Consider the following 26,323-nt stretch of genomic DNA (forward strand, 5'->3'; position numbering starts at 1 on the left):
GGATTCTAGAGCTGCAGCCAGTTCATTGATGTAGATGTTGAAGAGGGTTGGACTTAGGCTGCAGCCCTGCCTGACCCCACGGGCCTTCCGGAAGTGCTATGTTCTTTTCCCATTCACCTTTACGCTGAAGCTGTTTTCGGTATATGAACTCATATGTTTTTCCTCCTATTACACTCTACAATAGTTTTAGGAACAGGCCTGGGTGCCACACTAAGTCAAAGGTCTTCTTAAAGTCCACAAAACAGATGAATATCTTTCCATGTTTTGTATTGTGGACATGGTTCTTGATGAGACTGTGCAGGGTGTAGATGTTGTATGTAGTGTGGTGGTTTGGCATGAACCCCGTCTGACTTCTACTGAGGATGTTGTGTTGCGTCAGGAAGCTGAGGATCCTTTTGAATAGTTTCCCCAGTGTGCTACTGACACATATCCCTCTGTAGTTGGCTGGATCATACTGGTATCCACTCTTATGGATGGGTGTTATGAGGCCTTGGTTCTAAATTTGAGGGTAGTAACCAGCACTCAGATCCAGATTGAACACTTTACATATTGCAGCCTTTATATCTGTGGAGCTGTGTTTAATCATCTCTGGCAGGATTTCTTCCATTCCCGTTCCGCTGGCTTTTTTAGTTCACAGGTGTTGAATTCTGTCCATTATTTCATGTAGTGTAATTGACACATCCAGGGGGTTTTGAAAGTCCTTGATCTTTTCCTCCATATCCTTTAGTCTTTTGATGATGTCTTTTTGTTCCACAGTTAGTGCCTCTTCTGGAATATCTTTGTAGAGGTTCTTAAAGTGGCTGAGCCAGATGTTGCCATTTTGGATGTGGAGGTTATGTTTCCTGGATGCCAATATTCTTCCATCTCTCTCAAAAAAGTGTTTATCTGAAGTGCCTCTTCTAACTGTTGGAGTTTGTTGGAGATGAAGTTTTGTTTTTTCTTTTTAAGGGTTTGTTTGTATTTTTCCTGTTGGGTGCCATGGGCTATCCTTAGGTCAGCATTGTCGGGGGTCTCTGTGTTTGTTATTTGAGTGTCCGTAAGGTGTTCCTGCACTCTTTGCATTCTTTGTCAAACCATTTATTGGATTGTTTGTTGGATGGTTTCTTGTGATTGACTCTTCTCAGCTGGACTTCCTCTGCAATGGTGTGTAATATTTTTTGGAAGTCCTTTGCTGCCTGGTTCACACCTAGTGGGCTTACCTCATAGGCATTGTCTTGGAAGGTTTCAAGCTGTTTTTTGATGTCAGGTCTGTCAGTTACCTCTCTGTATTTTGTGGTAGACTCTTTGGACTGAAAATAAATACACATATTTTTTAAAATAATCTACTGATTGCTGGTGCAATGTCAATGCTGGTGCAGACCCTGCCTCCAGCTTTCTTGCCCATGCATCTGTACTGGCTGTCAGTTTGAAAGCTGAAGGAAATGTCAATGAACTATGAGGGCACTCATCAGCACCCTTGAGAACTACAAACCATCTGCCATGGTGGCAGACGGGACTCGTAGTTTATTCATTCACAGATTCCTGTAAATGAATGACATGGCAGTGTGAGGTTTTAAAATGTGACAGCAAATGCGGGAGGAGAACCCCTGCCCGCTGTCACGGGGGGAGTGGAATCAGGGGATTAGGAGGTGCAGGGGGCAGGAGCTGGAGCATGTTATATCCTAAATATGAATGTAACATTTAATATGCTCCAAAAGGTGAACTTAGCCTTTAATATCTATCTCTTGATATGACTATACATCTCTGCCATGCATGGTGGAGTGGGTCATCTGAGGGGCTAGATGAGCAAATTGGGCCCTCATTTTAAAAAGGTCAACATTTTAGTGTAAAGTAGATGTTTTGCCATTGGCCACTGCTCTTACAAATACAGTATGTGGTTATTTTACCAAATTATTGTCTTCTTAATGATTAAGTATTTTTAAATAAATAGTACTTGGTTGTATTTTCCTCAAATGAAAAATATATTTTAGATATAGGCTTTTCATTATTATTATTTTTTTTTTCATTTGCAACACATATGCCCATCTGTTCTATTGTTTTTCCCAGGGATTGTAGCTTGATGGGTATTCCTGTTGATTAATGTTTAGGACACTATTGTTAGCTTGACAGAGAGATCAAGTCCTGATTTATTCTATTGTGTGTGTACGTGTGGTTGCAGAACATCTTGAGCTTCAGAGAAGCTGGTCACTTGTTTCATTGTATATGATCAACATTATTCATATATTACAAAACTCCTGGCCAGTTTAAGTGTTTTCCATCTGTGAAATGATATGCTATTATACAGCCTGAAAACAGATGGTATGTTTTCTGTTGTTTTAATGTTTTGTATAAAAATTGATTTGCATTGCCTGGATGCTAAAAATAATGCAGTAGGGCAGTGTAATTGTAACATAACAACATAGTATTACCATGTAGTGAGACTTTCCTGAAAGCATTCACACCATGTGATACTGACAGACTGTTTAATGCTTCGCTACAGTAGGTAAGGAAAGATCCTTCTTTCTGATGTTGCCTTCATACTTCCAACTTGGCAGTGTGACAGGTTCAGGTATATTTAATTCTAAACAGATCAAAAGCTGACCACTAGCATTTGCAAGAAATTGATCTTGTAATCTTTACCAAAATACCACCAAATAAATTCAGTAGAGAAAATGGTCACACATCAGATTTCACAGATGCTTTGATAGATGAAGATAGGCTTGTTTGCATGCTTTTTTTTTTTTTTTTTTTTTGGGGGGGGGTGAAATCTCTTAAATTGTAAGTTCTAACAAATGGCCCTCTGATTCCTCTTGTATTAAAATTGTACTGTAACTGTACTGTCTGCCTTTAATTTTGTTAAGCGCTGTGAAAAATGTTGGCACTATGTAAATCTTGTATAATAATAATCCTTCAGATGTGCTTGTACAGGTGAAACTCGAAAAATTAGAATATCGTGCAAAAGTTCATTTATTTCAGTAATGCAACTTAAAAGGTGAAACCAATATATGAGACTTTATTACATGCAAAGCAAGATAGTTCAAGCCGTGATTTGTCATAAGTGTGATTATTATGGCTTACAGCTCATGAAAACCCCAAATCCACAATCTCAGAAAATTAGAATATTACATGCAATCAATAAAAAAAGGATTGCACATAGAACAATATCGGACCTCTGAAAAGTATAAGCATGCATATGTACTCAGTACTTGGTTTGGGCCCCTTTTGCAGCAATTACTGCCTCAATGTGGCGTGGCATGGAAGCTATCAGCCTGTGGCACTGCTGAGGTGTTATGGAAGACCAGGATGCTTCAATAGCGGCCTTCAGCTCTTCTGCATTGTTCGGTCTCATGTCTCTCATCTTTCTCTTGGCAATGCTCCATAGATTCTCTATGGGGTGCAGGTCAGGCGAGTTTGCTGGCCAATCAAGCACAGTAATCCCATGGTCATTGAACCAGGTTTTGGTGCTTTTGGCAGTGTGGGCAGGTGCCAAGTCCTGCTGGCAAATGAAGTCCGCATCCCCATAAAGCCCGTCTGCGGAAGGAAGCATGAAGTGCTCCAAAATCTTCTGGTAGATGGCTGCGTAGACCCTGGACTTAATGAAGCACAGTGGACCAACACCAGCAGATGACATGGCTTCCCAAATCAACACAGACTGTAGAAACTTCGCACTGGACTTCAAGCATCTTGCAGTGTGTGCCTCTCCATTCTTCCTCCATACTCTGGGTCCTTGGTTTCCAAATGACATGCAAAAGTTGCTCTCATCAGAAAAGAGGACTTTGGACCACTGAGCAACAGACCAGGTCTGTTTTTCTTTAGCCCAGGTAAGACGCTTCTGACGTTGTTTGTTGTTCAGGAGCAGCTTGACAAGAGGAATACGACATTTGAAGCCCATGTTCAGGATCCGCCTGTGTGTGGTGGCTCTTGATGCACTGACTCCAGCCTCAGTCCACTCCTTGTGAAAGTCCCCAACACCTTTGAATGTTTTTTTCCTGACAATCCTCTCCAGGCTGCGGTCCCCCCTGCTGTTTGTGCACCTTTTTCTTCCACACTGTTCCCTGCCACATACCTTTCTATTAATGTGCTTTGATACAGCACTTTGGGAACATCCAACTTCTTTTGCAAGTACCTTTTTGAGGCTTTCCCTCCTTATGGAGGGTGTCAATGATGGTTTTCTGCACAACTGTCAGGTCAGCAGTCTTTCCCATGATTGTGATTCCTACTGAACCAGACTGAGAGACCATTTAAAGGCTCAGGAACCCTTTGCAGGTGTTATGGCTTAATTAGCTGATTAGAGTGGGACACTTTGAGCCTAGAATATTGCACCTTTTCACAATATTCTCATTTTCTGAGATTGTGGATTTGGGGTTTTCATGAGCTGTAAACCATAATCATCACAATTATGACAAATCACGGCTTGAACTATCTTGCTTTGCATGTAATGAGTTTATCTCATATATTCGTTTCACATATTACTGAAATAAATGAACTTTTGCGCGATATTCTAATTTTTCGAGTTTCACCTGTATGTGTGTTTGACTAAAAGTGGCAAAGGTGGTGTTTTATATTTTGCTATTTAAACCAGTGTGAACAAAAACACCAGTACTCAGTATAATTTGTTAAAGTATGTCTAAATCCATACTTTTTTTTTTTTTTTGGCCTAGAGTGTGAATATGTTGGAAGCCTTATCAGGGCTTTGATCCTGTCTCTGTCTAGGCTGGGGAGATTTATCCTCTTTCTTTCTCCCAGCACCATTGTCACATGGACAGAAAGTGAGGAGAAACCTAAAATTGTGATGTAACCAAAACAGGAAGTGAGGGGAAATCTTCCAATGGTGACACCTGTTCTATGACAGCTGCCTTAGAAGGGATTTCCCCTCAGTAAGTTCAAGCCGGCTACTCTGTGAAATGCACTGTACTACTTGTGGGGGTGATGAAGATTTTTTTTTTTTTTTTACACTGATTGCTTTTACACCCATATAGGATGTAAAAGCAATCATTTCTCTTTCTCTCTGTCTGCATTCTTGCAGTCATTGAGAAGTACTGAGTGAGCTGTGATTGGTCACAGCTTGTCACATGGTACAAGGCTGTTGTGAATAGCCTTGTACCATGTGACCTCTGTGATCATTCACAGATTTCACACGTAGTAAGCGATGATGTCACAAGTGATATCTTGCTTACTACTTTGCATGTGATCACTGATTGGCCAATCAGTGATCACATGATCGGGACCTCGTACAGAGGTCCCGTCCGACGATCGGTGTTTCACTGTGTCCGGAGGACGCAGCGGGCACCGGATCGTGGTGGTGCACGCACAGCTAGAAAAGGCGGGTGCCGTTTAGGAACGGCAACCCGCCCCTGGACTGCCACCGCCCTGCCGTTTATAAACAGCAGGCGGACGGCAAGAGGTTAACAAACTGTATGACAAAATGACATATACGATGCAATCTGTCACTAGCCCGGTTGTGCCTGCAAGTACAAGCAGCAGCCTCCCAAACCTTCCTGCCACTTTTCAGACAGATGCATCAGGCTGATATGATCCTGATGCTACCTGTTAAGCAAAAGATGAGTAAAAATTAGAATGTTACTGGTTGGAATATCTTTGATTCACATTCTAACTTGCTGGGACAAGCTAACTTGGACATTATCCAAAAGCAGCTTTGCACACCTGGGGAATAAAACAAATGTCATCTACTCTGTGGGGTTGGTTTACTAAAATTGTAGAGTGCAAAATTTGGTGCAGTTGTACATGGTAGCCAATCGGCTTCTTACTTCAGCTTGTTCAGTTAAGCTTTGACACTAAAACCTGGAAGCTGATTGGTTTCTATGCAAAGCTGCACCAGATTTTGCATTCTCCAGCTTTAATAAATCAACCCCTGTGTATTGTAAGGGAAGTAGGTTTAAAGTGACATTAAAGGCTTGGGTTAAAAAAAAAAAAAGTCACTTACCTGCCCCATGTAATGGTTTTGCACAGAGCAACCCCAATCTTCCTCTTCTCGGGTCCCCCATTGATGCTTCTGGTCCCTCTACCCTGCTGAGTGTCCTTGTGCACTCATGCATGCTCATTCCCGAACAACTCTGTGTGTGCCTATAAGACATAGAGCATGGCTCAGCCCCATCCCCTGCTAGCTCCTCACTGCCTGTGGTTGACAGCAGTGGGACCCAATGGCTCCTGCTGCTGTGTCTCAGCCAATGAAGAGAGAGAGAGAGACCCGGGAGAGCCACTGTTCCTGTACACTGCTGGATTCAGATCAGGCTCAGGTACGTGCTAGGGGGAGCTATGGTGGGAGCAGCACACAGAAGATTGTTTTGCCTTCATTTATTGAATGCATGAAGGTTAAATAAAAATCCTTCAACTTTTTGAACAATTTTATCTGGTATTGGCAGCTATAAAGCATGCACTAACGAGACTCCCAGGAACAGTCCAAGCAGCGCCAAACGGCGTGCTCTGAAGCCGAGCACCACACACCTCCAGCAACACCGAGTCCTGTATCGTTGGGGGTTTCCCTTCAAGCTGGTTGTCTCTAAGGATAATACCCAAGTTGTTCTCCGGGATCTTCATGAGGCGGACTTTTTTCTAAAACAGCTGGGTCTTCCTCCTCTGTCGGATGATGTGTCCTCATTACCTCCTACTCCTTCTCGTCCCTCCATCACTCCCAACAAGATCTGGACACCGGTCCGCAGAGATCGGAAGAGACTCTTGCGCACCCCGCAACGTCCACGTTCCTCTCGACCAGGAGATCCGCCTGCCTGATGATTCTCTGGGGTGATCATCTGTGGTGAATATGGTGTTGATCCCTCTCCCCTGCTCTATACATGGGTTCTATACCAGTTTTGTTCTCCTGACTGGCCAAACCCTTGCTGGGTGCTCTTTTTGCTTTTGTTTCTTCTGGCCGGGTTGGGTGACCCCCCTGTTGAGTCGGATGTCGTGCTGCCCCCGATTTTGTCTAGCCACTGGCCTAGACGACTTGGGCTTAGTTGACGTTCCCAAGTTTATATCCTTGTGGATATCTGTTTTTTATTATGTTTTTCTTTTTTTTGTGTTATTTGATTGTTTTATGATTTTTGTGTTTTATTCTTCTACATCGATGGTATTTCAATCATTTTTCATTCTACTACAAGTACTTCAATCGTTGTTATTTTATAATGGCTTTGAGGTTTTTGTCATACAATGTCAAGGGCCTTAACTCCATTCAAAAACGGTGGATGGCTTTGAGGGAATTTCGATCCTCAGGAGCAGACATTATTTTTGTACAAGAGACCCATTTCAAATTAACTGGCTCTTTTCGTTTTGCCTCGAGATTTTTTTCCCAAGCTTATTCAGCCTTTAATCCCTCCGGGAAGGCCGGGGTGGCAATTTTGATTGGGTCACACTGCTCCCTTCGGGTTGTTTCCTCCAAGGTTGACCACCAGGGTCGCTTCATTATTTTGAACTGTATGCTTGGTGACACTCCCCTTGTTTTGTTGAATTTATACGCCCCAAATACGGGTCAATTGCAATTCCTTTCCCAAACACTCGCTAACCTAGATTCCATCTCCACTTCGCAGGTGATTGTTGGAGGGGATTTCAATTTGATTTTTTTCCCCCCATAAAGACAGGAAGTCCTTTTTTGAGTCCACCCCCTCGAAGCGGCAATGCTCCTCTTCAAAATCTTTTCGTAGATTGATAAGGGAACATCGTCTCTTTGACGCTTGGCGGATTAAACATCCCCTCCATAAACAATTCACTTTCTACTCCACCCCTCACCGTAGTTTCTCCCGCCTAGATCACTTTTTTATCTCTGCCCCACTGCTTCCGCTCCTGGTTTCTTCCGAAATCAATCCCATCACTTGGTCTGACCATGCCTCTCTGACTTTAAACCTTTTATTTCCTCCTGTCATACTCAAACCATGTCATTGGCGCCTTAATGAGACTTTTCTTTCCACAGATCATCTTAGAGATGAGTTGTCCCAGGGACTTGACACCTATTTTGCCCACAATGTTGGCTCCGTAGGCTCTTCCTCAACTCTGTGGGAGGCCCACAAGGCAGTCTTTCGAGGATTCTGTATTTCTATGGGTTCTCGTTTAAAAAAGTCTTCGGCGAGTGCTAGAGCCTCTCTCGTACATCAACTGGTTTTGGCGGAGCGACGGTTGTTGGCCAGGCCGTCCATTTCTGGACTCCGGAGGGTAACATCTCTACGGGACCAAATTAAAGTTCTCGACTCCAATAAGACTGCACAATCCCTCTTGTGGATTAAGCAGAAATTTTACGAATTTTCTAACAAGCCCCATCGTATGTTGGTCAATCGACTCAAAGCTCAGTCGTGTTCTGCGTTACCTGATCTTTTAATGCAACCAAATGGAAACCCTACCTATGACCCCGGGTCATGGCAACCCTTTTTGGCTCATTTTATGAGAAACTGTATAATTGTCTGTCCCCAGATCTTCATCCACCCCTCACACAGTCATCGTTTGATCGTTTTTTTGACCCCCTGTCACTTCCGAGACTATCATCCTCAGACATTGCTACCCTTAATGCTGATATTACGCTAGAGGAATTATTGGACACAATTAAACATCTCCCCTCTCGTAAAGCCCCGGGTCCGGACGGACTGCCTTACTCCTACTATAAATCCTTTATTGGTATCCTGGCCCCTCATCTCCTCTCTTTTTATCGAGATCTTTTCAAGGGGATCACACCCCAGACTGATTTCTCCCGGGCATATATCTCGGTTATCCCTAAACCCGATAAAGATCATTCTATTGTGGACAACTACCGCCCCATTGCCCTACTCAATTCCGACTACAAGATTTTCACTAAAATTTTGGCCAATCGATTGTCCGGAATTATTTCCAAACTCATACATAGGGACCAAGTGGGCTTTGTACCTGCCAGACATGCTGCAGATAACACCAGGAGATCCATTGATCTGATTGAGTTGGTTAATCGATCCTCCACCCCTACTGTGTTATTGAGCTTGGATGCTCAAAATGCTTTCGACCGTTTAAGTTGGCCTTACATGTTCAGGGTCTTGGAGAAATTTGGTTTTAGGGGCCCATTTGTAGCAGCCTTGAAGGCCCTTTATTCGTCCCCCTTTTCGCAGGTCAGATTAGCTTCTTTTCTTTCACTCCCCTTTCGGATGTCAAATGGCACACGTCCGGGTTGCCCACTCTCTCCTTTGCTGTTCATTCTTTGTCTGGAACCACTAGCTATCGCCATCAGGTCGAATCCAGATATTCGCGGGATACAATCCCATTCCCATGAGTACAAATTATCGCTGTTTGCTGATGACATCCTCCTTACACTTACGTGTCCCCATACCTCCTTACCAATTTTGCATAAGACCCTGCAACAATTTGGGGCTATATCAGGCTACAAAGTCAACAGGTCCAAAACTGAGGCACTCCCAATACATGTCCCACCTGCCATTTTATCTTCACTTCAGGAAGCCTTTCCCTACCGGTGGTGCACCCATTCTTTAAAATATTTAAGTACTAATCTTACTTCCTCTTACCAATCCATATATGAAGCCAATTTCCCTCCACTATTTATAGCAATTTCTCGCTCTCTGAAACACTGGGATGCCCTGCCCATCTCTTTTCTCGGACGCATTAACGTATTAAAAATGACCGTGTTACCAAAACTATTTATATTTATTTATATTTGTTTGCAACCCTCCCCATCCCAGTTCCTATGTCCAAACTGCACTCCCTTCAAAAATCTTTCTTGCATTTCATTTGGCATAACAAGCGGCACAGGATTGCACGTTCTGTTTTGCTCTGTCCGCGCACTAGGGGGGGGATTGGGGGTGCCGGATATAATAACATACTATTATGCAACTCGCCTTCGTTTTCTCTTGTCATGGTCTACCCATCATCCTCCCAACACTTGGACTGAGATCGAATCTTTGCAACTGTCCCCAACTCATCCATGCTCCCTCCTTTGGTCGACCTCCTCAGCAGTGGATGTCTCATCCTTCCGCCACCTATTCCTTGGTCCCATGCACTTTTCTATGACTGTTTGGCAGAAATGTAAGGCTAAATTTTCACTGGCCTCTGACTGCTCCCCACTGACAAATATCCTCTATAATCCTAACCTTCCAGACAATATGGCCATATCCCGGATGTCCCTCTGGGTAGTAGCTGACCTTTTTCAACTGCGTCACTTGATTCACCCGGTGACTCGTAAGTTATACTCATTCCCGGATCTTCAGAAAAAAGCTCTTTTACCTCCCCAACATTTTTATATTTACCTTCAAATACGCCACTTTTTTTTCTACCTTATCACCCTTATTGATTCTGGGGAAGCCTACTCCCTTCGAACGTTTATGTATGCAGGGTCCCCATCAAAGGGGTATTATCTCTAATACTCATAAGCTTCTTATGGATGCCCCCCCTTTAGCCAATGACACTCACCTCTACATGCGTAGGTGGTCTCAATTTGTACAATGTGATATTGATTTATTAACGTGGAAGAAAATTTGGGAAAATGCATCTAGATCTTCTGTCTGTGTGGTTTTTAAGGAAAATATATACAAGATCATGATGTTATGGTACAAAACACCTGAAGTTCTCCATGCTTATAATCCGAGTGCTTCTCCTGCCTGCTGGCGCTGTAGTAGAGACCTGGGTTCTCTCTATCATATTTTTTGGACATGCAGCTCCATTATTCCTTTTTGGGAAGAGGTCCGCTCCTTGTTGCAATCGTTGTTACATATCTCTCTCCCACTTGACCCATTACATTTTTTGCTGGGTTTACCATTCCCGGGTCTACCTAAACCATCCAGAAAACTTGCTGTACATGTTCTGACCGCAGCCAGGAGAAGCATTCCTATGTGTTGGTTATCTTCTACTCCCCCTTCATTGCAGACTTTGTACAAAATTATTGCTGATGTAAGACAGATGGAATATTTGACTGCATTACATGGTTGTTCGTTTGCTGTGTTTGAGATGATTTGGTGCCCGTGGGATACCTTCACTTCCTCTATGCCGACCTAAAATAAAAGGCCCTGATAATTTCCACACTGTTATTATATGATTCAACTGATCCTGACCCTTTGTAGTTTTGCCATCGATGTATATCTCTGTTATGTTTATTTTCTTTCCATATACTCTTTTACTGTACTGTTTGTACTTGCATGAAAACCAATAAAAATTGTTATTAGTAAAAAAAAAAGACAAAAAAAGGCTTCTGATTTGATTCCTGTAGGTATAGACCACTGCTGTGTGCGCTAATTCATAAAGTCCTTAAAGTTCCTTGTTTGATGTCTTTGAGCCTTTAGGTAGTTGGTTAATCTGATGTTTTTCTTTTTTAGTAACTAGTGTATTTTGGTGTCTGAATCTGCAATCAAAATGAGTGATATTCAGGCCACGGTGGAATTTTCAGTGGAGCTGCAGAAATTTTACAATGTGGATTTATTTCAAAGAGGGTGAGTTTTCTTATGTTCTTGTTTGAAAATACCACCTGTGCCTCCATTTCACATTGTACATTCCAATCCAAGGAACACTGCTGCTTCTCAATATGTATTCAAGTATTAACAGATTCTCACAATTAGTCATCTTTTCACAAACCTCCAGTACTGCACACTGCTGCATTTTAGGTGTGATTCTATTAAAGGAAACCTTTCCTGAGAGAGAAATGGAGTCAGCAATTGTTGGATTCTTAAGGCTAGTACACACAGATTCAACAGAAACAGGCTGACATTTGTACACTGTGTACAGCAGCCTTTTTATTAAACAGGCATGCTGGAAAACCAGCATCTGATCAGTGCTGGCAGCAACCTCTCAGTTTTTTTTCCATTCAGCCCACTGGGTTGAACGAAAAAAAAAAAACTCCCTGTGTATACCTAGGATTGGTCTGCAAATGCTGCTTGGCTTGTTATGCTGGCCTCAGTGGCCCACTAACCCAGAGCAATTATGTAGATAAGGACTTCTGACTTTATTATGCATGCTTATTTAGGTAAGTATTTTTATTTTATTTATTTCAGGTACTTATATAGTGCCTCAATTTACGCAGTGCTTTACATATATATTGTACATTCACATCAGTCCCTAACCCTCAAGGGGCATACAATCTATGGTCCCTTCTTACATTCATTTAGACAGGATCCAATTAACCTACCAGCATGTCTTTGGTGTGTGGAGGGAAACCGGAGTAACCAGAGGAAACCCATGCAGGTATAGGTAGAACATGCAAACTCCAGGCAGGTGGTGTTGTGGTTGGGATTCGAACCAACGACCTTAGTACTGCCAGGTAAAGTGCCAACCATTTAGCCACTGGGCTGCCCAAGTATCTTAGTGTTGAAACCAGAAGGTCAACATAAAAGCCAGAAAACTAGAATTTTCATAATGTGACAGAAACGGCAGCCCCACTTCTCTTGGGTTAGGATTACTGTAAGGGCCATTGTTTCAGAATGTGCCATACTTGAGGCCACCATTACACTTCGCGATTTTGAATTGTGGGTGATTCCCCCTTAATCTTGGCAAGTCCCACTGCAATCATGGCAAGATGCACCACGTGAGTTTGGGTTCCAATCGTTTTTAACAGCACCTCACCTGTGATACAGTTTTGCCATGTGATAGAATTGTGCTGCAATTGTGGCAAAATGCAAGCGAAGCTTGTTGACCAAAAAGGAGCAGAAGACAATTGCGGCAAAATCGCACCGGGTTTGAGGTGCCATTAAGAATGAATGGCACCCAAGCCCAAGTGGTGTGTTTTACCACGATTGCAGTGCAGTTTGGAATTGCGGGCAGAATCACAGTGATCTGAAACTTTACTGGCCTGATGAAGGAGTTATTAAACTGCAGCTCCAATTTTAGCCTGAGACAAAATTGGGAAATCGACTCCCTTGCCTTTGTTGAGCTTTGGCAACTGGAACTACTACATTGGCATCTAATAGCTCTTGTACATATTCCTTCAGAGCAAGCCTTCTTTCCCTTGAATACGATACATGAGTCTGGATGAAATGGGGTAAGGGGGGCATCTAACAACTTCAACTGGTATCCTCTCTTCACTACTGAAATCACCCAAGAATCATGAATGTGCTCCACCCAGACCCCGGAAAAGAGGGATTGCCTTGCTTCCGCCTGCAGTCTGGGCAGGCAGACCTTCAGAAAGATCTGACTGTTGGCTTGGACCCCTAGCTGGGCTTAGATTTTTTATCCTTAATAGAAATCTGAGCCCCCTTCCAGGGCTGCCAAAGGTATTCTCTTCCAGGTCTGTAGGTTTGAGACTCCCATATACGATCTGTAGACCTTGCTGTTGGACGAAAGTGCTGTTGTTTTCTCTTCCTTTCCTATGCAATGAGGTCCGACTTGCCACCAGTAGCGTGATAAATAGTCTCATCCAGGGTCTTGCCAAAAAAAAAAAAAATCTTTCCCAAATAGGTTACCGAGCAGAGACCCTGTTTAGAAATAGAATCCGCCATCCAATGTTTCATCCACAAGGCCCTTTTGAGTTCCACCAACTGCGCCATTATCCAAGCAGACAACCGGACCAGAACCACCGCTGCCTTGGCCACAAAATCAGCTGCCTACTTCAGCTCCTCCAGTGACAAGTCTGCTCCCTGACCAGCTGACGAACCGCTGGAGACTACCCAAGCTCTCATGGCTCTGGCTACCAAGGTCAAGGCTACTGCTGGTCTACATGCTCCAGATAGATCCTCTTTAACTCCATATCTAGCCTATCTACAACATCCCTAAAGGCTATGAAGCCATCTAGGGGCAAGGCTACGTGACAAGCAAGTCTCTGCAATGTGGCATCAACTCTGGACGCATTATCCCATGCAGCTGATTAGTCCGGGAAAAGGACAAAGTTTAGCTAGCCGATTCTGCAGACTAACCTTGTATGGTTTCACCCATTCCTCTTCAATCAACTCCTTTGATCTCAAACATAATTGGAAAAATTGGTACAACTTTTTTCGGATTGGGAAAATACTTCCTAACCTTTTGAGGAGGCCATTATGGCTTCTCCTCCCAATCAATCCCCTGTTTGACAGCAGTGACAAATTGTGACATAGCAGTGAATTCAAAAGATCCCCAGAATTGAAAGAGGAATTTGCTTGCTCTAACTCGGAAAAGGGCGCAGGGTCCTGGACTGCTCGTGAAGTGCTGGGTCTTGCATTTGAAATCTCTTGAACACTCTCTTCCACAGCAGGCAGATATATTCCTTGACCCTCAGCGACTCTGCCTGCCTGTCTCTAACAGCCTCTATAAACTGTCTTCACAGACAAGTTTAGAAGGCATGGTGGGAAAACCACAAGCCCAACAATTACACTCGTAGAAGAATGCCTTGAAGCCCTGTGAGTATAAAGAGAAGGTGTAGGAGATTTCTCCCTGCTAGGTTGAGTTGACTTGCGGCTTCTGTGATGGGATGAGAAGCCATAGGCTGGAAAGCCTTGCAAGGTCTTTGTGGACCTTGCGCTATCCTCCATTCGGGTCAATCCCCTTGCAAGCAAAGTCCAATAGCACTCTTTTAAATTCCTCCATAGCCTTGAAGCGAAACCTTCCACAGTTCCATACCTGGATCCACTTGCTCTTCCTGCCTCAGGTTCCGGTGTGGGCACACTTGTAGTACCTATAAGGAGCTCAGGGTAGGATGAGCCTGCCTGCCACAATGTCCTAAGCATCCCCAGATTTGCCCTCACCTTATAGTAGAACACTAGGTCTGTCCCAAACTGCAAAAACAGTATTTCTACCTGCTTCTGACTGTCTCTTTAAGGCCCTGAAGGCAGGACTAACAGGAGGATGACTTCCAGTTTTCAGCTATGTTCCCTCCAGTTCCATAAGACAGGGAAAGTAATGTCAGATACCCATACACATACAACCACCGCCTTTACAGTTCTGGGCAGAGCCAGGGTTGCCATTTAGGCTGCAATAATATCACACCCAGGCACCAAGGGCCCTTCCAAATGCAGGATTTACCTCTGGCTGGGGAATATACTGAATATGGTGGAGTAGAACCAGGATGGGCACAGGAGCTATTTCTGATAGATGAATCTGCTAGGCACTGTCCTGGAGTGAGGACAAAACAGTAGTGCTATGTTTTATCTCTTTGCAGGGGGTTGTCCTGTGAGGTTGTGTGGCAGAGTTGACCCATGAGTAGGTTGACATGATGTTCTCCAGGAAAGAAGGTTTTAAATTTGCTTGAAAACCATGACATATTGCTAAATGGTTTCAACGGCATTGGATCCTCAGCCTTCATTCTTCAACTGTTGCACATTTATCAGATGAGTGGTCTCTAGCTCCAACTAGTGGAAGTAAACCTTAACACAGAAATGAGAGATTTTAAATTCGAATTAATTTGCTTACATGGAAAAAGAATGGAGAAAAGTTAGAACCTCTGGTAGGTTTCCCTATGCTTCTTATATTGGGGACAACCTTTTTACAAGACAGAAAGTGAAGGAATCCCCATTCACGTTATTGCATTGTAGGAATGCACATTCCCGTGCACATTACCAGAACGGGTGCACTGCACACTGCTTGCAATGGTGCAGTGCGGGGCTTTTCATTCTAAAAGGCACCGCAACACACCTTGCCATCAGAGGAGCCTGGTAACTGTAATGCTGTTAGGGGTTAGTTACATTACTTGCTGGAGTAAGACAATACAATATCTTGCATGATTTAAATGGCAACTCTGTCTTTTTAGACACGAGGAGAAGATTACTACAGTAGTACACAATGTAACACTTTACAATTATATAAGCTATGAAGCTGGCCATAGAGGTGTAGGATTTTGAACAAAAATTCTTAGGAAAATGTTTACGAAAATTTTCAGAACATTTAAATGTCATTTGAAAGGTTTTGTTTGCTTTTAACATTTAATATTAGAATTAATGGACATTACCAGATGAAAGCCAACAACAATGTTAGAAATTCGACTATTTGTGAAACCTCTTCTATCCTGCTCCTTCATATTGTCACCGAAGTTGAAAATGAACATCAATTTGATCCACTAGGGGTTAGAAAATTAACAATTTTTCCTAGAACATTTTTTTCCTAAGATTTTTGTTAGACATTCTACCCATCCATGGCCAGCTTCAGCATGCTGCTGCACTCTGTGTGGGAATGTCTGAGTTTACCAAGCCTGAGCCATTGTATGTTGTAATAGGGGCATGCACATTCCTCACTGCCAGGAATTGTTCTGAAAATGCTACTTTCCTGACAGTGTTTAGTAGCAGTGCTTCTGAGTCACAGGCCCATGGTATGCCATATAAAAAACACTGACATTCTTTTCAGGGAGAGCCATACATTTAACCCCACATTTAAGTATGCTCTCTTAAAGCTGAGCTTCAGGCAGATAAAAAGGCACAATGTACCTCTGTAATCATTCCTTCATAAATGTACTTTTCTAAATGCAAGCATTGTAAGCACTTGAATTTGGCTTAGTGGCAGTCTCTTGCAGATTACTGCACAGCAGAGCTAACTAGAAAAGCTACAATTTTTGGGGAAATTGTGTGAAGTGTTCTTGCCTCCACTAGTAGTCTACAACTGGAGTGGGCAGAGTAACTGGGTGGAGTGGCTTAGCCGTGGACATTTTTAGTGGCAGCAGGGATAGCTGAACGTTATGATATAAGATTTGTGTAGGTGGGCTTGAAAATGAGGGAATGATGGCAGTTTAGAAATCATGTCCTGATTTTTCAGCTCACACTCTAGCTTTTGTCAGATCCCACTCTAGTTTTGAACATTCCGCCATTCATTCCTATGGGACCAATTTCACCACAAAAATGCCGATATTTCGTGAACCATTTGGCGAAACGTTCCACAAAATAATAGCACACCAATCGGAAACAATCCGCACGTTTCGGTATATTACTGTCTATGTAGTATAAAAACTGTGGGAGGAGTTAGGGTGGTAAATTTGGCTATAATAATAAGACTATATATGTGAGATAACAGTAAGTGGTCTTGCCATGTTGCACAAGGAGTCAATCAGGTGTGCTGCAAAGAGGGACCTGTAATTGAAAGTGTAAAAAAAGTAGAATCTGGTCCCCTCCCCTACCAGACATAGCTCTTCCACAAAGCAAAGCAATGTAAAATTTCTTTGGCAGGTAAAATGGCTTTACTATTTTTATTTTATCTGTATGATTTCCCCTATAAAAGATACAAAAATAGACAACAGTACTGCAGATTGCAGTACTAGAGTATGTGTATTTATCTGACTTGCTTAATTATTCATATACAGAATGTTTCCTCATCTGCTACTACAGACTGTCTTTTTAAATTATAGAACAACTGTTAAATGTCACTAAAGGTGTTAAGTTGCAAAAACAAACACAAGACTGTACAGTCTATTAAGTAAAATCATGTTTATGTTGAGGTTAGACTAGAAGTGGTAGATATTACAAATTCCCATTCCCTAATCAGACTGGATGTGACTTGTCTGGATCCAAACAATCTCTATCATGGTACACCCTAACCTACTCTAACTTGCCTTTCCTGTCATGTAGCTTTTTGATGTCAGCAATAGAGGAGATTGCTTGTGTGTGTTTTGGAGGGGTGTTAAACTGCCAGTACAGAAAATATTCATTGCATGTAATAGATTTTAGAGCCAATTTATATTGCTACTGAGAGATTTAACCACTGGTTGGTAGTCATCTGATTGTAGCACACTAACATCTATGTCCTGTTAATGAGTAAGTTAAATTGCTTAGCAAGACCTTAAAATCACCCACTTCCACCTTAGAACCTTAACTGTATCTGAGTACCACAAACTGAAAACACTTTTAATTCACCCATCCATTCGTGTCTCTATGCTTTATTGTGTTGAGAATCACTTTGAAAAAAAAACACCCCCTAGCATTTCTAGCCGTGGCTATCTTGTGTAAGGGCTGATGACTCATGTAGTATTTAATTCCTGGAATCCATCTGCCCTTAGCTTAAACATGCCAGCAGGAGGTAAGAAAGCTTAGAAAGCATCCTGCTCCCCTCCTGATGAAAGAAAAAAAATGCCATGAAGACTCCTGCGATGGAAACCATCATTTTGGCCAAGGCTAGAAATCAGAAAGCAATTGAAGGAAAGCGAAAAAAAAAAAAAAGATTAAAACAACTAAATATAATATACCTTCTAATCTAATGTTGGCAGCATAAGGATTAAAATAGTTACTGTTAATTGAGAGAGTTTACTTCCACCTTTGAAACCTCCTCAAGTCCCAGTCAGAACTGTGCGGATTTGTGCCTTGTACTGTATAGTTAGTAACAGGTCAAGTTCAAATTCTCATACCTCCTGCAGAGAAAAGCAAAACAAAACCCATGTTCCAATGTTTCTACACAGGAAGACAAGAAAAACAGAACTCCAATTTTAATATTTTTGATTAGAATTTTTTTCTACCTACCTGCATTAGTGGAATACATCTAGTCCTTAAAGTGGTGGTAAACTCCAAAATGATAAATTTACTGCCTTAAAATCCTTAATCTATGTTTTTTCTGTTCCCTTGCTGGAGCAGTTTCTTGAAGTCACAGACGCATACGCTTATCTGTGGCTTTTTACGGCATGTTCTGTGTGTCGTCAGTCTGTTCCGTGTCTCCATTGTCTACTCTGATTGTGACATTGAAATCCTGCAAAAGTACAGCCCATGCACAGCAAATCATAGACATGCCGGGCTTCATTGCCATAGTAATCCCGAAACGAAAATGAGGCTTGCATAGCACTCAGCGCACATGCAATCGTTTCTTGCCATTACTGCAGGAAAGGGCGGATGTATTAGACTGAGAAGATGCAGGAGAGAACAGTAGCAATGACAGGGAAACTTGTAAATAGAAATAGGCAATAAAACAGTAAGAAGGAAATGAGGGGGTTTATTTAAATGGCAGAATGAAATAAATAGGTATTGTGCAATGGATATATTCTTTTTCACTATCGGTTTGCCTAAGTTTACAATGGCTTTACCTTTCCAGCAGTATGCCTTCCTGTCCTTGTAAAGTCTGCCTCCGTACTAGTGTTACGCAGTTGTCTCCTATTGGTCCCCCACACCCTCTAGTCCTCTGAAATATATTGCTGATAACACAATGGCATCAGTGCTGCCAGTGGACATTACTTGTTGTGCAGTTCTGGTCTGCACACCTTTCCTACTAATGCCCACATCTGTCACTCACTTCAGTGAGTATTGGGATATGTGGCCCACGGGTGAGACTTTTTGGATTGTTAAATAGAAGATAAGAATGCCCCAAGGTCAAAATTTTAGATGGAACATGGTTCTGCATAAATAATTTAAAGTAGAAAGAAAGTCTACACGATACCCCACACATTTAAATGTTCCTTCCAACATTTCCTAATAAATTGCTTTGTAAATACCTGTTAAGTTTTTTGTGCAGTTACATGATTGCAAAGCTGTGGCTATTCAGTCTCTTATGAAGAGTCCTACTAATGCTAAATTCCATAGAACAGGGATGTCCTCTTGCCGCTGACCATAGCTCCAAGGTGTTGTTGGCATCTAGAGTTCAAGTTCACCAGCCACAAAGAAAGACGAATAAGTTGGAGTTTGGGGTCACGTGACTACACTAGAACAACTTTTAAAGCAGAACTCCAGGAATGAAAGTACTCTTAAAAATATTCTGCTTTATAAGGGGTTAAGTCCAGTAAGGTGTATGCCACCTTATGAACCTCTCTCTTATTTACAACTGACAGTTTTACTGAGCAACTGGATTACAGTTATTGCTATACCCCTTATAAGCCAGAATGTTTGTTTTAAAAGTGCTGTAATTCCTAGAGTTCTTTAATAAAAAGGTATTCAGAAAGTGATTTATTAGAAACTGTATGCAGGGAGAATCAGAGAAATGGAGAAGCAACATTAAACCAGTCGGTTATTGTGCAGCCTTTCCTTCTACTTTTTTAAACATGAATGGAGCTCTCAGGTTTAAGCAGTTTTCATTTGGTGATTTTAGTGTGTTTTTTTTTTTTTTTATGCAATACCACACAAGGGTGTATTTGCCTGATCCATCACAGATTTTTAAGATTGACTTACCTGTGGTAGAAGGGTAAAAAGGAAAGGGGTTTGCAGAAGATTTCAGCTATAATTAAGAGCAGGTGTATCCATAAGCAGTTACCATGTTTTATCACATGCTGATTAACACAAAATTGAATAAAAGCAGAAACTCAAATCCTATTTTGTCTTTTTGGCGTTCTGAATATGTAGTTGCATAAAGACAACCCATAAAATATAGCAGTTTATTAGTTATTGAGCTTATTTCTTTTACCTAAATGAGATAAATGCCATGTGAACCACCTTGGTTAGCTTAATTTTTTTTTTTTTTTTAGGATAGTAAAATTACATTGGGAGCATTGGCCATTTCTGGGTTTACAAAATGAAGCATAGTGAAGGGACTAAAACCTGATGTCAGAGTTTGAAAGTGTTTTGTTAGGAGAATTTCACCTGTATACATGCAGGGAGGAAAGGATCTGTCTGAATTTATAGTGTAATATTAATGGTCACGTGTGCTTTTACTACAAAATAACCCACCCCCTTAACTAAACTATATGAGAAACCCCCTACCCTAGCTGCTTATCTCAGTAAGACAACCAAGGCCCCCTCTCTCTACGTCATGGCTTTGTTTTAATCCTCCCTGATCACAAAACGAAATCAGAACTGAGCTGCATGCTTGTTACGCGTTAGCGACTCAGAAAGTATTAAAGCCAGAGGATCAGCATAACAAGTAGGCAACATTTACAGAAGGAGGTCAGCAATGGGAGTGTAGATTTTCTTTGATGAAAGATTTCCTATTAGGAGGGGAAGCCAGATTTGTTTCCTACGTATAATGTATGTGAAAGTGCTAGAAATGGAAAATAGCTTTGTATCAAATGTAGGTGAAATGGGGTCAACATGTATCTTTTAGCGATTCATATTTTACATTTCATGGTAAAATGAAAACACAAGGATACTGGGGTGCTTTGTCAAACATGTAGCTTGTAAATCTAAAAAGGCTGGAATCTATGTGTGATGAGAAGTGCCCGTCTTAGTTTCAGATATGTTTTTTACAAGGTAACAAATCCCTATATACAAACCCCATTTTGAAGACATTTAATTGTTTTTGTAAAGCCCTAGTATGAATACATTATTTTTCCCATGAAATTTCAATTTTATTTTCCTCTTTGCTGCTCGCAGTCTTTGTTTCCTGCAGAGAGACTGTGAATCTACTAATTACATGTTCTATACATGAGTGCCTCTTTAGTGCTTGGTTTCTGTCAGATTATGTAGCTGGCAGAAGGCGCAATATCAATAGAAGGTAAAGCTAGTAATGCTTGATAGAGCCAGTAGTGCCTTCTCTGATGCGAATGCTGACTTTCAACCAGACAAGCAGTAATTAAAGAGAACCTGTAATGAAATATTGCTAAAAATGTGCTGGTAATATTGTGTAGCTACCGTAGTAGTTAAATTGCAGTTTCTAGCCAATACTAGAGGGCTTTATATCTCTGTTATCTCTGCCATTAAGTCAGATCGATCTGCTCTCGCCTCTGAGTTGCAGACCAATGTGATAGATGCTAATACTCAATACTCTTCCTCTCCCACTACCAATAATTTTGATTCCCTCTCCTGGGCTCACCGAAATTTGCATTTACACGTCTGAAATTATTAGGCTGGAAGTGCATGATTGCAAGCAGGAAATTTTAAATACGGGGATAAAACTAGTAGGTTATTGGCAATGCTGGTTCATCATGACAAACTTATAACTACCATCCCCAAATTTTGTACTGTAGATGGGGTGGAGATGTCTTCTCAGGAAGCTATCCTAGGTGAATTTAAAAGTTACTATACCTTCCTTTTATACTTGCTTTTTTCCATTTGACTTTGGTCCCTCTGGTATGTCCGCTTTGTTAGATCCCTTAGCCCTAGGCTGGCCCTCTGACTCTGAGTGTGCTCTGTTAGTTTCAGAAATTACTCCAGAGGAAGTTACCATGGCTATCGTCTCCTTTCCTAATGGCAAGGCTCTGGGACTTGACTGCCTACCGATAGAATTCTATAAGTCTCATGTGGAGCTTCTGGCTCCTATATTGTCATCCATATACAAGGAGTACCTGCACTCAGGCTCCTTACCCCCTTCTATGCAGGAGGCCAATATCATATTGTTACAAAAATCAGGCACAGACCCCAAACTCTGTGCTTCATACAGGCCCATAATTCTTCTAAACTGTGACCTCAAAATACTCATTAAACTTCTGGGCACCAGACTCAACAAGGTGATCAGGTCTCTCATAGTTTCAGACCAGACAGGCTTTATGCCTAGCAGATCCATGGATATCAACATCTGCCATCTGTTCTCTAATATACAAACATCACACCTAAACGAGGGCTCCAGAACCATAGCCACAGTGGACATAGAAAAAGCTTTTGATACGGTGGAGTGATCTCATCTATGGGAGGTGTTATGAAGCATGGGTTTCCCGTTCTGTTTCTTAGAATGTTTCATAGACTGACTGCGGACCTTCTACTTGAGTCCTCTGGCTGGATATGGGTGGATGGCCTTCTTTCTACCCCTTTTCAACTGCAGTGGGGTACCAAACGGGGTTGCCCACTCTCTCCAGCCCTCTTTACTATTGCAATGGAGCCTATAGCTGACGTTCTTTGAGTTTCTTCAGAGATCGGTGGCCTTGGGTGAGATGGATGGAAGACAGGGTGGCTCTCTATGCAGATGATTTACTATTGTTTCTAAATGATGCTGGGCTTTCCCTCCAGGGAGCCTTTTATATTATGAATTCCTTCTCCAGATTCATAGGTCTAAGGGTTAACTAAGTCATTTTTATTTCCAGTGGATGAGGAGGTGCAGGCTTCCTCCTCCACTACCCTCCCCTTGCAATAGGTTGATAAATTTACTTATCTTGGTATTGTGGTTTCCAACAAGGCTTCTGCTAATATGGAACTGAATCTTCACCCAGTATTATCTGAGGTTAAGGCCAAACTAAATGCATGTAGCAACCTGCCAGTTTCTCTAATTGGCCACATCAACCTTCTAAAAATTAAAATCCTCCTTAAATTTACATACTGTTTCTGAAACTCCCCACAGTGGCGCCTCAAATCAGTCTCTTAAACTAAACAGATTATTCCTCTTTTCTTTGGGGGACTACCCCGCCCCCCCCCCAGGTACAAGCCCACTACCCTCACTAGAGCAAAAGATAGAGGTGGACTGGCCTTGCCAGATTGTTTCAAATATTTCCTTGCTGCCCAACTAGTGACAGCGCACTGACTTGACTAATACTTCTGTGATTCTGGAGGCAGCAATTTTGCAATCCCTAGGGGCTCTTTAGTCCCTAGTGTTCACAGGATTCAAATCACCCCATAATCTCACTTCATCTATGTGTACCACACTTCCGACCTGGAAAGGTTGTCTTCGTTTGGAGTCTCTCCCCTCCAATACCTTATCCCCAAATACTCTTCTCTGGTTGAACTCTTCCTTCTCCTACTTTGCTACAATTCCCAACCCCTAGGCCTGGACTAAATATAAAATAAAATTATTAGAGCACATCATTGGGCATAATTGCTTACTCCCTTTCCCAATTCTCCAATCTAAATTTAATTTGCCCCCACATTATTACTATAGATACCTTCAGGTTTCCAATGCTTTCAGAAGTCAATTTCCAGGTCAACCCGTATCCCTTTCTTATTCAGAATTAGAGACTATCCTTCATGTGCCAGATCTGGAGAAACCTACAGCGGCACTGTACCGATACCTCTTAGTCGCGGCGAACTCAGTTATCCTCCCTCTACAACAGAAATGGTGGGTGGATATCCCTAGTCTGGATGATGAAGACTGGTCCAAGATTTGGGATTCTCCCTTTTCTCCACTAGTCTCTGCCAGAGATAAATTAATACAAATTAAAATTTTGCATGAGGCTTACCGCCTTCACAAGATTAACCCCTCACTCCCTTCAGCCTGCTGGCGCTGATCATATAACACTGGAGAATTCTTTCATATGTCTTGTTCTGCCCTGCTATTGTGCCATATTGGTGGGGGGTGCTACAAATTATTGGAAATAAGCGAATTATAGTACACCTTGACCGAAAATATTGTCTGTTGGGGCTGGTGGCTCACACAGTGGCTTAAGCGTACCCTCCTGAATCGACTTATTTTATGCCCGTAAAGCAATTACAATGTGCTCTGGAAGCAAGCCTCTCCTCCCACAACACTTTTCTGGAAGTAAGTAAATTCCAACCTGTCTCTATACCAAACCACCTATGCTAATAGAGAGTGCCCCGTAAATTTCAAAAAGTATGGTCTTGCTGGTTAGACAACACCTCTACTTCCACAGTGGTGGACGATAGAGTGGCTTAGAAGTGTATGTATTCAGTTGCTGTGTCTTCTATCACTTATAAATGGTCCCTTCATTTTCTCTGAATCTAATTGTGACTGCATAGGCCTTGCATGGTAAGTGATCCTCCCCTCTCCTGGGGTTTAGTTTTAGTTTGTATTTACATTGTTCTGTTGGGCCAAGGCCTTGCTCCTGTGGGGGCATTATTTGCACCTTTTTTGTGTGTATTATTTGTCATTACAAAAAACACATTTTTCAAAAAAAAAAAAAAAGTTTCTAAAGTCAACTCACTTTTTCTCCATATCCTTCTCTGTGTACCTACAGCCTAAGCTTGTGTTCTATAACACTAAATGCAAAAAATATTTGTAGATTTCCAGTGCTAGCATACAACTTGTTGGTCCTGCAAGGCAGGCTGGTAGCCACATTAAAGTGATTGTAAACCTTACTGTTTTTTAAATAACTACCTGCTCTGTAATGGTTTTGCACCCAATTCTCCTCTTCTTGGATTCCCTGCCAGAGCTCCTAGCTCCTATTCTTCTTGGTGTGCCACCATAGGAAGTTGCTTCCTTTTAGTGGCACACCTGCATGCTCACTTCTGAGTTGGATTTGGGTATTTATAAGACACACAGAGTCCAGCTTAGCACCACCTCTACTTCCTCCTCACTGGCTGTGATTGATAGCAGCGGGAGCCAATGGCTGCTGTGTCTGAGCCAAGGAGGAGCGAGAGACACAGGAGAGCCTCTGCTCTCATGCAAATTACCAGATTGAGATCGGGCTCAGGTAAGTATAAGGGGGGGCGGGGGTGAACTGCATGCAGATAGTTTTTTACCTTAATGCATAGGCTGCATGAAGGTTAAAAAACAAAAAACGTCTGCCTTTACAATCACTTAAGTGCACTGCAAAGCTATATTTGGTAAAAACTAAAACTGGACTAAAATACAGGCTAATAAATTATTTAACAAACATATGCAAGCTTTTGTGTCTGTTGAGACCCACGCTGTCTGTACACCCATACTGGAGAGTTATATCACTTAATAGCTTTAAGGACTTTGGTGGTCATATTTCTGTCCCTGACTTCCCGTTTTGACCCTTAAAAGAGCTTCTGCTCTTCCATTTTTTTTCCCTCTAAACATTGGCAGAGCTACTGACACCTTTTGATCTCATATGTATGGAAAGATTTGTTCTTTTTTTCTTCTTCTTCTTTTAATATGAGGAAAACGGAACGATTGGTGCACATATTTTCCAGTGTTCTAAAAGAGTTTTATATCATTTACACTGAAGTCTTCTGCTTCCAAAATGTTAATTTGTACCAGCAATTCTTAGATTAGTCATATTGGCACACAATCATTGGACCCAGAGTTGCTGTTTTGATATGCTGGTAAATATTGAGAGTTGGTGGCATTGCTATGTGGACATTTTAAAACGCTAATGTCTAACCTAAAATAAGGCATGGGGAGGATCTCATCACAGTTGTTATAAATGCAAGTGAGAGGAATCGGGTTCCAGATTAATATGGGTGCATTAGATATAATTGCAATGATATTGTGCACTAATCAACCTCCATGTAAGCAATTTTCGGAGAAATGTCATCATAGCTCTGCATGTCTACATCATTGTAAATTAGACCTTTACTCTTTAAAGTGTTACTAAACCCATGACCCTGAATTCACTATATCTGGTCTCCCACATTACACAGAACATGGAAGTGCAATTATTTTAGTAAATATAAACTGCTCAATACCTTTTCTCAGCAGCAGTATATAGCAGTCTTGTGACTTCTATCAGTGTTTAGCATACCACATGTTAAAGCTTGTAGGAGGAGTTTTCTTTCTGCTCTAGGAGGATGCAAAACCCCTGACCTCTGTCTGAACAGTTCTGATTGGCCCTGTGCTGATCGCATGCACTCTCCCAAGAATAAAAAAAACAAAACAAAAACCCCTCTAGCAATATACACTAAACTGAGCATGTGCAGAATGGCTACGGTTCAGTCTGTCTTATCAGGAGATAAGGTATGGACATTTGAACAAGAGGAGGAGCAGAGAAGACAGGATCATTTGGCCTTTTTACACAATGCAGAGGATTAACAAACATGCTTTACTGCATATACAGAGTGATTTTACTGTTGTTTTT

General features: G+C 41.9%; 1 protein-coding gene across 5 annotated transcripts in view; it reads left to right on the plus strand.

Moving 5' to 3' along the window:
* FAM135A (family with sequence similarity 135 member A) overlaps window positions 1-26,323 on the plus strand; it is a 164,082-nt gene that overhangs the window by 62,220 nt on the left and 75,539 nt on the right. For all 5 annotated transcript variants that reach the window (XM_089681334.1, XM_089681333.1, XM_089681332.1 and 2 more), the window contains one exon: window positions 11,271-11,384. In XM_089681334.1, the coding sequence (XP_089537460.1) occupies window positions 11,308-11,384 (77 nt within the window). In that variant the 5' untranslated portion in view covers window positions 11,271-11,307. The remainder of the gene's footprint in view (window positions 1-11,270; window positions 11,385-26,323) is intronic.

This window comes from Staurois parvus, unplaced genomic scaffold (genome assembly GCF_062004578.1).
Source record: "Staurois parvus isolate SC_StPar_1 unplaced genomic scaffold, SC_StPar_1.0 ptg000264l, whole genome shotgun sequence".
Classification (NCBI taxonomy): domain Eukaryota; kingdom Metazoa; phylum Chordata; class Amphibia; order Anura; family Ranidae; genus Staurois; species Staurois parvus.